We start from the raw sequence: 13,811 nt of genomic DNA on the forward strand, positions 1-13,811 counted from the left end.
TGCCGGTTCCGGGGAGGGGAGGGGAGGCCCCCGAGTCGTGTCATTGTGAGGTGACTCTCCGGGCTCGTCCTGCCACTTCACAGGATCCCTCCCCTCCTCCCTCCTTCCATCTCGTGTACAGCACTTTCTCGAACTTCCGTGTTTATATCACCGTTCACCCCGAAGGACATAGATTCTGTAGCGTATTGCAATTCATTATTATAACCCGAGATTGCCGGGCCCGAAAGGATGACCATCTCAGACGGTAAGAGAAGTAAATTTGGTGAAACTGCCATATCAAGTTTGACACCAGTATTCATTATTGTGTCTTGATATCGCCTATAACTAATTACTTTGTCGGTATTACGAATTTCATCTTCGAGGAGAACACCGAATTCTTTTCGGACTTGCTCTGCACTGCCAGTATCGCCCACTATGGTACTACGAATATTTGCTTGTGCGCCAAGTATGCAATATATGTAGGCTTCAAGACTTTCGTTGAGGCGAGCGAGACCGGCCTTTGTCAATCCCGAGTCTCCCTTCAGAGGGATGAAACTATTGTATTGACCCTCCGATCCATCATTTTGGAAGAAATAGTAGTGTGGTCGTTCTTTGTCGGACAGTACATGTTTTTTCTTGCCAAAAATGGTATGTGTATAGAAAACGCCTCCGTCGGAGGAGAGGAAAAAGTCCTGACCGTTGTATATCGCTTTTGGCTGTCGAACAGGCCCACGATTAGTGTAATATTCATAACCATAACCAAGACCTTTATTTTGACCTTTTCGATAACGAAAGTCGGACTTCGTTGGGCTTATATTTCCAAATTCTGTACATAGAAGTTCATATTGGACGAGATTGTATGGATTGTCGCCCGCTTTGAAGGTGGGGGTATCGTCTGGAAGTGCAACGCCCATTTCGTGAAGGATCCGTACGTATTGTAAAGTATACATGGAAACGGCAGAATGATCGTATTTGTGGAGGAAATTTCTTATCGAAGAGATGGGCGAATGATATACCACAACCAGTAGTGCTGCACCATACGGCGAAATTCAGTTGCTGGTCCCAGTATTTCATGTTTGGGACCGCCCAGCCAGACATTACTTTCTTTCGCTGATCGATGAGTGATTACGTTATCTTTAAATATATCCCGAGGATGAAAAGTAAATTTATCTGTCGGCGTTACATATATTTCTAAGTCCATGAGAATAGGTTTTACTCCCCCGTCCGGTTTGGAAGGAATATCAGCATGCTGTACTGTCGGTATGCTCGTCTTATTCAATTGAAAAGCAACTGGGAATAGGTCTGTACTCATTATTCGTGTTTCCTATATACATATAGATTTTAATGGAGGAGAATTTTCCATACTTCGGAATCGTACTAACATTCCAGACCATGTTAATATTATATTTCGGATTCAGGTTTAAACGAATTTTTTATTTTTTACTAAGAATAGATCACATACTGCAAACAATGGAGAATTTAATAAAGTCATCGGCAGCGGCAAATATGAACAGCGCCCTTCCGGAACGGTTCCGAAGGGCCACCGCAGCGTCGGACAATAATCGATCCATAATAGAGACGAAACGTGAAAAAATACTCTGTGTCATCGCAAGTGGTCAAAGTAAGTTATTTTTTGGTAAGGAGATTTCAGTTGCTGACGTAGAAAAATGGAAAGATGAAACGGTGGTTAAAGCCTTCAAAATGTACGAAGCGAAATACAGTTCTCTTATAAGTGATACCATCACTCAAAGTTTCATAGATCTAGGAGCCCGTGCAAAAGTCAGGTAGTTCCAATCGATGATCGAGATAACTATGCCACTGATCTTAAAAAGGATTTTATTCTAAACAGTGAAATAAAACGATTATCAGGACGGATAGGGTACACATGGGGGCCCCTGATTGCTCTAATTTCCACCGGTTTAATTACGGGTAAACATTTAAATTTTAAAAAAATCGGGTTAATATAGTACCTGAAATAAATGGATTCAACTTCGTCGACTCAGCAAACGACTCCGTCAGAAGCCCCGCCGACGACCCCCACACCGCAAACGGAAACGACTCCGTCAGGGACGATCCTACCACCAACACCGGCACCTCCGACACAGCGCAACATAGAGAAAATGACGTTACCGACGAAGAATCCAGGGAGAGTTGCTGCGGGCAAGCGACTAGCGGAATGGAACAGGCAAAACAGGGAGAAGAAACTAAAAGCAATGGAGGGGAATGAGGGGAGCGATGCGGTAGCAGACCTACCGCCTACAATGAAAGAACAGTGTGATAATAATTCACGCTGGTATAATAAATGTTATCTTGTTTTAGGAATTGTGGGAGTTTCATTGACTGCATTAGGGCTATATTGGGGGCGTGCTCGGCATACCCCCTGTCCTCCCCGGAAACCGCGGGAACCGCTTCAGAAAGCGAAAAAAACAGAGCCCGTAGCGGCTCCCTCCAGAACAGTTCCGAGGGGAGGGGAGGGGGAGGGGGAGGGAGGACCCAGCTCCTCTACATTGTATGAGATGGATTAACCCCCCATATTTTATTTTTTATTTTTTATTTTATATACTAGTCAGCAATCATGGATATTAAAACAGTTGTAAACACAATGTACGATGGTATTGTAATCGCAGGACTTGCGATGGGATATCTTATGATCTCCAGCAAATTTCTGAAAATAGAGGTTGGCGATCCAAGTCGTCCAAATTTGACTCGATTGGCAAAATTAGGCGGTGCGACTGCTGCCGCGGTAGCAACCAAAGATCTCCTTGAACAGAAAAATATTATTCCTGCAGAACCTTATACTTCGTAATGGGCACCTTCGGAATATTATTCATCGAACATTTATACTTAGTAATATATACAGCGCACAACAATGATCATTTGGATTGAAAGCCAAACAGGTGAACCAGTCACTGTTAATTTTTACCCTTGCATTGACACGACACAGTTTACGAAGATAAGACTGCTAGAGTGCGGACTATATAATTCATGGCATAACATAACATCGACGAATAATGTAATAAAATATCAAGAAGGTGACCAACCGAAGAAGACTAAATCAATACGTCCAGGTAACTACAATATCGATACGTTAAACAAAGCAATCGGGTTGAAGCAAAAATTAATTTTGAAAAACATCTGCCGACAAACCATGTTTATCTAACTTTGGCTAAAGATATTAAAGTCTATTTTAATGCCACAGGTAGCTTCGCCAACGTCGTCGGATTTTCAGATAAACCTGAGAACAACCCAGTTATAAAAAGTACTATGAGTCCGAAGAAAGTGGATTTCTTAACAGTCACTAAATATATAGTTCATTCAGATGTAGTCGATGTTACTGGAAATTATGTTTCATTTGGTTCGGGTGCCTCCGGAGGATACATACAGGGGAAAGTATCGAACTGTTTACAAATACTTCCCATCCGGGATACGAGAGAAATAAGTGAAAAGGTTACTTACGATTTTAAAAACGGAGCAATTTCTATGCCATTGAGAAAAGGGGGAGATTACATGAATTCAATGCGTATCTGGATAACAGATCAGGATGGGAACATGATCGATTTCAATAACTGGCCAATTAGCTTTTGTATTGAATTATTGTAGTCCCGAAGCGGGGCCGGTGTAACCCTATCGGAAGATAAACCATCCCACGACCAATCCTCCAGCAATATATATCATTTCATATTTCTTTTGCTCAGGACTGGGTTGATAATAATCTGAGAATTGAACTGCTTCGCCTTCGGAACGACCTGATGCATAGTTGGCTTGCGCCGCTGCTTCTTCAAGGATTTCTGCATCTGTATCTCTTAACTCAGCTGCAGCATGTGCGTCCTTTGCTTGATTTTCTCTTTCCCAATCAGCCTGTAGTAATCTTTTTTCTGACCAGACGTTGCGATCATGTTCAAATTTTTCTAATGCTTTATCATGTCGGACCTTTTCTTCAATAAGAGCATCACCATTACCAGAAAGCTTTTGACCGATAATATTTCCTCCTGTGAATGCCGTTGCATTTAATACAGCACCGAGAACTGTCATTCCTATAGCTGAAGCCATGATTGTGTATATTACAAGGTATTATTTTAATTTTCACTGTATATAGGTCCCTACGGAGTATGTCTGATCCAAGTGGCTTCGGTCTAGGTACAATTCATATGCAAAATCTTGAGCTTGAAGATCTGAGTGATGTTAAAGTTAACAATAATACTAAAATGGCTGCTAATCATAATAAGGATTACGTCCTTCGTTATAAAGACCGCGAAAAATATTTCGTTTTAGCCAATGCCGCGGCGCCACCCCACGAACATGCTGTAGAATTTTCCGAACTTAAAGACATTGATGAAACTGTAATTGACGCCACAAAGGCTTCGAATGATCCTACTCCTTTTGCTCTGACATGGGATGGGGATAGTCAGAAATTCATGCCTTATAATGTGCCGCGTAACATCTTAGATATATTGGATAGTGAAATTGCAGGAGGTGTTGCTGAACCACCAGGAACTCCGAATGTGATTTATTTTGATAGCAATGTAAACAAATATAAATTGTTAGATTTTCGTAGTTGGCTTACTCCTACAAATCCATACATTGCACTTCTTGGTATACCAATTCATCTTAAAATTAGTCCTCTTAATACAATAATGAAGGCAGATAATACACTAAGAAGGTGGATAAACGAGGGGGAGAATTATTGCTCGTATACAGCTAGCGGAGTTCCAGTTAGATTATTTTGGGACACAACTTTAAAGAAACTGGGTCTTAAAAGTGTCGGTGATGAGGCAGCTGAATTAACTTTACAGACTGTAAATCAACAGATGACTGATAATATGAAAATACTTCAACATGGTACAGTTCTCATTAGATGTGTAAAGTTAGCTACTGGAGATGAATTTGACGATTTGGTTGGATATTATGCTATGAAAACAGATAACAGAACAACTTGTGATATTATCATAAGTATTGATAAAGATCGGGGAGGGGAAATGAGTATTGAATGTTTTGTTGGTGGGAATAGAATAGAGAACGACTTAGGAACTACATTTGTACGTAGAGATAAAAGAGTGAACACTTTAGATATCAGTACCATTCATCTGAAACGTCTCATATTATTTGAAGTAATGGTCTTCCGTCACATTTTAAGTTCAGAGGAAATTACTAAAATTTTATCTATCAGGTGAACAAGTTCGCACCGATAGGAACTTCGTGTTCAACATCAGCTAGACTCCGCGACTGACTGACAACACGGGTAAAAGTCCTTTTATATAGGCTAGTTTGATGGTGATGACTCACACGGAATTTCCCGTACATGTATAAACATGCTCAGCAGGGAATTCCCCGCTTAGTTCAGGACAATGCACTGTTGCGCGTGCGTGAGTTCGTATATAGGTCAGGGTTATACTTTAGTTACATGGATGGTTAATTTTTCCTTCGCTTCATGTAGATAAATGAATAAAATGGGGTGTAAAATTCTTACTTCATCCCAGTTGTCCACGTTTACTTTACTACTTGTGTATACCATCGGCTGTCATTTTCAGTCTAGGTTGAAGTCACCGGAGTGAACATTAGGCTAAACAGCCTCGACGATCCAGTGTTCTGTGTGATCAGTCATTAGACACACGGCTTCCTAAATCATCACAGTAAATTATCACTGCTGATAGACGTAACGTTACCACCACGTATCCACACCTTTGGACCACGACACAACGTTTTGATTTGCATGTTATAGTCTCAAACAGATAACAGGTGGCAACTACCAGAACAACCTGGCCGTAGAGAGAGAGAGAGAGAGAGAGAGAGAGAGAGAGAGAGAGAGAGCACGATTCAAATTTTATAACGATTCCTTGGACACAAACGTATTCGATTAGCCAAATCAAATACATAATCAGATATACGGACTGTTAATTTTCTTTCAGTCATTATTCATCAATCGTTTTCCGTGCAAAGCATTCTTGGCCGGGATTGTCATTTCTTCCTTGTGGCAGGTCTTCACGTTTACATAAATAAAGATGACAAGCAATTGACTCTTAGATAGTTTGGAGAGTATTAAAACCATCCATCCATCCATCCATCCACCCACTCACCATCCATCCATCCATCCATCCTCACCCCCCCCCTCTCTCTCTCTCTCTCTCTCTCTCTCTCTCTCTCTCTCTCTCTCTCTCTGCCTGTCCTGTAATACTTCCCCACTGCTCGATCCAGTTTGCAAATTTCCCCAACAAGGAAACCGATAACTTGAATTCTCCATCAAATACACTGTCACCACAGCTGTCAATTTTTTTAAAAAAGAAGATGGTGTATGCAGAGTTTTCATAGAAAATGATACAGGTTGAAATAACAATTGGTACGATACGTTCTGTTATTTACAGATGATATTTCTTCAAGCAAGAGAACAAGACAAAGAGACAGCTACGTTGCTAGCATCAGGTGCCGAAGGGTGGGTACGGGCATGGTCTATTGATCACAAAGGAGGGTTACTTGGACAGTTTCTTGCCACCAACCGTAAGAATGAATCAGTACTTGCAATGACAACAGATTCCCAAAATCAAATCCTCATTACTGGTGACACTATGGGCTACATTATGGTAAGTGAAAAATTTTATGTTTTCAGACAAGTCGTGTTGTAGCGTTTCAGTACTGTCCGTGTAGAAAACCATAGAAGGTTGCCTTGTCACTTTGTGTGATATGGTGAAATACCTTATTCCATGTCTGCTATTATCTTCAACCTTGTACAACAAAATGATCATTTTCTAGGGGAATTCAAACAAGACATCGTTACCACCTGTCGTGCCATTCACTTTCTGCTCTGCAAAATCGTACATATCACAAAGTACTTTCCTTAGGATTTCTGTGCCACTCTCGTCCATGCTGTAATATAGCGGGATCATTGCATTGCTTTATTGGATGACTTGCCTGACGATCAGATACAACATTTACAACGTGCCTAAAACATAGCAGCCAGAATACTTAGTCAAACTAAGGAATCGGACCACATGACATCTGTTCTTAAGTGGACTCTCCACAATATCTCAGGAACGTAATTACACCACGTACATCAACAAGTACTCTTCGTTCATCGAATAAATGTCTTCTGCACACACCCAGATGGACTCTGACTTCCTACCCTTGCTGCTTATTCTCCTCAGCAGCTCCTGTTCTTTGGGAATCTCTACCCTCGGACATTAAAAACCTCTCTCAATGTCTACACTTTCAAAAGATGCTTAAAAATATTATACATCTTTCAGGGACTATATTTATTCTCCTCATCACCCAAAGCGCCATTAAGCGTTGTTATTTTTGCATATTAGGCACTATATGAATTTGTTAATCGGAGAGATAGATAGATAGATAGATAGATAGATAGATAGATAGATAGATAGATGGATGGATGGATGGATGGATGGATGGATGGACGGACGGACGGACGGACAGGCAGGCAGGCAGGCAGACAGACAGACAGAGACAGAGACAGACAGATAGACAGACAGACAGATAGATAGATAGATAGATAGATATATAGATAGATAGAAAAATAGATAGATAGATAGATTACAATTAGGGTGGAATAGAATAGAATAGAATAAGTGCATTCATACCACTGGATTATGCGAAGTACAGTAATACCAAATGCCTGTGTATTCATTAGCATATTTTGCTTGATTTTGTAGTAACAAAGTCGCGCCAGACATATTTTCAAGCAACAAATAATATCAGTGTCAATGTTTACGGCAGTCACCTAATCGTTGATTTATTTTTTCAGGTGTGGGAAATTGGCGATTATTGCATCAAGAAAGGTACTGGACCTCAGGTGGACAATTCAAATCTACGTAAACGTTTTCCTTATCTGAAACCCGACGGACTGATGACCTTGCGCAACCAATTACTCGCCCAGACTAAACATCAAGAGAATCTACCAAAACCACCTCCACAAACAAATCCAGAGGAAACAATTCGTGAACCCCTGAAATTAAACGCCTACCGAGCTCATCTTGAGGTTATAACGTTCGTTGAATACGCGGAAGAAAAAGAACTGATCATCACATCCAGTACAGACTGTTCTGTCAGACTGTGGACACTATGTGGCCGATATATTGGTATGTACTTCAACCCACAAACTTGCATATGATTTCGGTCATTATCTTGATTCATTTAGTCGATGTCTCTCAGCTTCAGTTTGTTAAAGCTGTGTATTTAGGCAGAAACCTGTACATATAGGTTCCAGTTTCTGACAACTTTTTGCTTCGTTTGGACTGTTTGAATTCCATCTCACAAAACCAAACAGCTGCCGTGGGTAAAATCTTGTTCAGCTGTCAGTTCGAAAGCACGATTTGTCGAAGAAGACGCCAGAATCTCCCAAGATAAATGTTTCATTCAGTTTGCAACAGAATCTCGGCTAAGTTTTATTAGTCCCCACGGACACCGTCCGGGGGGACTTATAGGTTTGGTCATGTCCGTCCGTGTGTGCGTGCGTCCGTGCGTCCGTCCGTTCACGCAGATATCTCAGACATGCCCAGGTCAATTTCTTTCAAACTTTGCACAAGGATAGTACCCTACCCCATACAGATGCACGTCGATTTGTTTCACAATGCGATCAAATTTGGCCGTGTTAGAGGACTTTTTAGTTTTCATCTCCATAGACTCCTATGTATAAGGCAGTCTCCATAGACTCCCATGTATAAGGCAGACCATAGACTCCCATGTATAAGGCAGTCCATAGACTCCCATGTATAAGGCAGTCCATAGACTCCCATGTATAAGGCCAAGGAAAATAAAAATTTAGTTTCTCATCGTATTCATATTGCAAAAAGGATGCAGTGACACAGTTTTTAGTCCCAATGGATGAAGTCCATCCGTGAGTCCATCCGTTCACGCAGATATCTCAGATATTTTGACAAAATGTCACGTGACCTTGGTGACCTTTGACCTCAAATATATATATTTGTCCATAGCTCAGTAACCACAAGTGCTACACCCTTCATATATGGTATGATGGGACAGCTTATGACGCCACATATTGTACCTCATTAATTATGCACATATCTAATTTTGAGCAAGCCAATCGAGCTAGAGGTCTGATTTTTGGTATATAGGGATGGTTTAGCAATACAATTTTTTTGACAAAATGTCACATGACCTTGGTGACCTTTGACCTCAAATATACATATTTGTCCATAGCTCAGTAACCACAAGTGCTACACCCTTCTTATTGTATGGTATGATGGGACACCTTATGATATGACATATTGTACCTCATTCATTATGCACATATCTAATTTTGAGCAAGCCAATCAAGCTAAAGGTCTGATTTTTGGTATGTAGGGATAACTTTGCAATACAATTTTTTTGACAAAATGTCACGTGACCTCGGTGATCTTGGACCTCAAATATACATATTTGTCCATAACTCAGTAACCACAAGTGCTACACCCTTCATGTATGGTATGATGGGACACTTTATGACGCCACATATTGTACCTCATTAATTATGTGCATATCTAATTTTGAGCGAGCCAATAGAGCTAGAGGTCTGATTTTTGGTATATAGGGATAACTTAGCAATACAATTTTTTTTCAAAATGTCATGTGACCTTGGTGACCTTTGACCTCAAATATACATATTTGTCCACAACTCAGTAACCACAAGTGCCAAACCTTTCATATATGGTATGATGGGACACCTTATGACGCCACATATTGTACCTCATCAATTATGCACATATCTAATTTTGAGCGAGCCAATAGAGCTAGAGGTCTGATTTTTGGTATATAGGGATAACTTAGCAATACAATTTTTTTCAAAATGTCACGTGACCTTGATGACCTTAGACCTTGATTATACATATATATGCATAACTCAGTAACCACAAGTTCTATAAGCTTCAATTTTGATAGGATATTAGACCTTCAGATTTCACATCTCGTACCTCATTTATTATGCACATATGTATTTCTTGGCTGGCCAACACAGCTAGAGGTCTAATCTTTTTCCCGATTTAGAACCATAACTTAGACATGCCTCTTGTTATAAATTTGGAAAAATGACATAAACCTATGTGCCCATAGATGTGAACTTATACACTCCAGCGATACTTTTTAATACCACATTTCCCTGCCCTATCAAGACTAATACTCCTTTTACAAGTGGGGACTATGTCATGACAATGACTTGTTGATTTAATGAATTAAACTGATGAATTCGCGAAAACATTGCATAGCAAATGTAAATATCTGAGTAGATACAGCCCTAGCTGAGAGATCAGTACTGCACCGTAGACAAATTACAGTATCGGATTTCATTCACTGAGAGATCAGTACTGCACCGTAGACAAATTACAGTATCGGATTTCATTCACTGAATATTCCAAGCACCAATGTATCTTTAAAATCACGGCAGAATTTACTGATTAATGAAGAAATTGAATAATGTTTTACCGTTAACATTTGTCTCAGTAAAGAAACTATGGAAACTAGAGAACCTATGATAAGTAAAAATTACAAGAAAGGTGTTTACAATAAATGCTTGTAAATAAATGTTAGTAGTACAGGGAGTTTACATTTACTGAAGACCTACATACGACTGCATCAACTTTGTTCGTGTACTGGGTTTTCGGGGGCCCGTCATTGGATGATTGACGGAGTGTCTGTTTAAAAGTCTAACCTAATCAACTGCATATCAGAACACAGTCTCTGCATCTCACTCACAATTTGACCTTCATTGACCTTTCCTCGACAGTGAGGTACAGGAGCCTGTTTATATATTTGGAAACATGATCGTTGAAACCGTAGATCATATTGTTGTCACACAATATCTTGAAAAAAAGGCCTTTGTCAGTATTTTATCTCACACGGAGTTTGTATTTATCTTTTGTTGACCGGTTATTTATGAATAAAATTATCAGGTACATTTGGACAAAAAGGTGGATGGGAAAAATTACCTGAAATCATTGTACCAGAGAGAGTACCAAGAAGACTTCCGGGAGACGTTAAACGTGTGGCGTCTGCCATTACGCTGAAAGTGCTAAATGGTGGCTCCAGACCACGCTGGAAGTAAGTTTATGGGCGTTTTGAAAGTCTAACATTAATCTAAATTCTTTTCTTGTCAGCTAGTCTATCGAAATTAGGGTTATTAACGCAATTGTACCATATACGTGACATTTGTCGGAATTTCTTGTCGGCCAATCGTTAAAGTTCCGGTAACTTCTTACTTTTCTCAGCATTATTTTTGTTCTGTGTATGGTTCATTTTTGTTCAACTTTGCTGAAATGCCAAGTATTCTACTCGACTACATGACTATCAATAATGTTCACAAATTAGTTCAATTTGTGGTTTTCAATTAAAACAATCTTGATTGTACACATAAGCTATGTTGATAACTGTGATAAGCTAAATACTGGGCCTTTCATCATGTTTCTGGGTTTCAAACGGGAAATTTGAGTCGATACATATTACAATAAATCGAAAAAATAGCTGAAAGTTACTTACAGCGGACCTTCAAATTAAATTTACTGATAACGCGAAAACACTTGACTTTATTTCAGGTTAGCTCGCAATATCCTATTGTTGTGTGCAGCGCGTAAGAGTCTCGGACAGAAAACCAACCTGGAAGGCATGTTCAATAAAGTTGGAGGTGAACTTGTCGGTGACAGTGAATCAAGCGAAGATGACGAAGATAAACATGTCGATCAGGGTATATCAACCATCTTAGGAAAGTCATACAAACCAAAAACTAGACACAAGGTACCACCTATGCTGCCAGAAATCAGGCAAAATGCTAACCAGGTATTGTATTAGAGTAATCGTTATTTGAAAAGCGAAGTCGCGTTCACATTTAGATGTTCAAACTATCATCTATCCGCTATGATTTGTCGATGAAGTTTTAAAGGTATACTGTCACCTGTTCAAATTTTGCCAAAGTTACCATGGAAAGAGAAAAATCTAACCAATCACAGGTGGCCGCTTTTTAAAAATAGCGCCCTCACATGGGCATTTTGAATACCAAGGAACTTTGACCATATATGGGCATATTTAGATTACAGGCGACTGTATGCCTTTAAGAGCATTTACAACTGCTAATACTGTTTCCATGATTTATCACGTGACCTGACTGTGTATGCGCTATCCAGCAGGCAGTTTTTTTATGAACTTTATTTCCTAGCAAATTAATGACCTCAACTGTTTCACAACTTTCAAAAAGGAGAACACAGGATTTTAAATCGTATAAATAGTCAATGTCGACAAGTACTAATGCGAGAAGCAGGGATTGAGGACTAGTACCACATCAACATTTGCACCAACAGTTTACCAGATATCATAGTATAGCATTGTATTAGAACTTCTCATCTAGATATCTTCCACTCAGCAGAAAATCTAGAGCATGGTCTTCGTGATAGAGGGACCGTGTCTAGAGTATTTACAAAGGCTTTCAACTAGAGCGAGTGAAATCAAATGCTGAAATCCGTTCGTGAAACTGTTGTTCTCATTGCGTTCCAGCTATCTGTATTTTCATCGCTACCATTTTGTGAACTGGAACCTGTACAGGAACCTAAGTTACCGGCTGTGATTCAACAAATACAGGCACGTCAACAATCCATGGAAAACTTGGACAAAGAGGGTACCACAAAACAAAAACTTAAACGACGGGCACAGGAACATCTTCTCAAACATAAAACAGTTCGGATTCTAACACGTGATAACAAAGAACAGCGGCCAGGGCAAGACTAAAATGTCTGCTTGAACGTTTTAATGCACAGAATGATGAATTATGAAACAGTACTCGACAGCTATAGAATTATTCACATTAACAAATATTATTTGTTGGTCGAAATATGTTTAATAATTTTATGATAAGAAAGTCGTAATGAATCTTCATACGTAATCATAGAGTTTAAAATTACATGTATTCATTTGTACTTACGTTTGTCTGAGTGTATCTGATATTGTGTAAATAAATGTCTTTCTCAAAATATCAAACTTCTTTTTAGATTGTAAGTTTTTATTTACGGGCACCATAAATGGCTCAATTATTTCAAATCTCAGCGTAGAAAAGCGTTTACTTTGTATTTCTGAACCATGAAAATGCAATATGTAGACGTTACTGCCATATGTGTAGACGTTACTGCCAAAACTGTATTATCGTACCTTCTACATTTGTAAATAATTGTCATATCCAATGTAGGGTCCAGGAGTTTGCTGACTGATAAAATCTATTGCTGTATATTTGTAAATTTTACAAAGACGTGTTAGTCAAATTTTCTGTGTTAGAGAGGGGGTTATTCATCATGGTTGGCAGGGGGGTTATTCGAAATTTCAGAGTTTCTATGAAATTCGTCCGACCCCCAAGTCGTAAATAATGATGGCTCCCTTGGTAGTAGACCATACCACTTCAGGAAGCGGCTAGGCTGTGCTAGGCATCCTCTAGGTAAGAGATCCCATTGCAGGGTATTCTTTTCTGTTATATACATGTTCTACGTATTAGAATATTAAAAACCTGATTCCAACAGTTCTGAATAAATACAATCTTTCTGCTAATAAAGATATTTTCATTGTACCAGAAATAATGATGAAGAAAATGTATACTTTAATTGTGGGAGAAGTAACATCTTTGCACCCATTAAGGACATATATTTTGAATGACTTCTTGTGTTCATGCTTACACAACTAGAGAATAGAGAATGAAATTCGGGTGAAGAAATAACTATAGTACCAAGACACAAATTTTCTTCATATGGACCATTTCCATGGCTGTATAATGGTGTCATGAAATATGAGATTCAGCAAGTTGAGAGATCCTTGGGTAGCTTTCTGAGAGATCCTAGGGTAGCTTTCTGAGAGGTGCTAGGGTA

The 13,811-nt window shown here is 39.4% G+C and overlaps 1 protein-coding gene across 1 annotated transcript in view; it reads left to right on the top strand.

Moving 5' to 3' along the window:
- Window positions 1-13,811, top strand: part of LOC139144303 (WD repeat-containing protein on Y chromosome-like) — a 46,094-nt gene extending 32,283 nt beyond the window's left edge. Inside the window, exons 18-22 of the mRNA XM_070714994.1 lie at window positions 6,339-6,554; window positions 7,730-8,063; window positions 10,869-11,016; window positions 11,508-11,748; window positions 12,460-13,811. Coding sequence (XP_070571095.1) covers window positions 6,339-6,554; window positions 7,730-8,063; window positions 10,869-11,016; window positions 11,508-11,748; window positions 12,460-12,690 — 1,170 coding nt within the window. The 3' untranslated portion in view covers window positions 12,691-13,811. The remainder of the gene's footprint in view (window positions 1-6,338; window positions 6,555-7,729; window positions 8,064-10,868; window positions 11,017-11,507; window positions 11,749-12,459) is intronic.

The sequence above is a fragment of the Ptychodera flava genome, chromosome 11 (assembly GCF_041260155.1).
Source record: "Ptychodera flava strain L36383 chromosome 11, AS_Pfla_20210202, whole genome shotgun sequence".
Lineage (NCBI taxonomy): Eukaryota > Metazoa > Hemichordata > Enteropneusta > Ptychoderidae > Ptychodera > Ptychodera flava.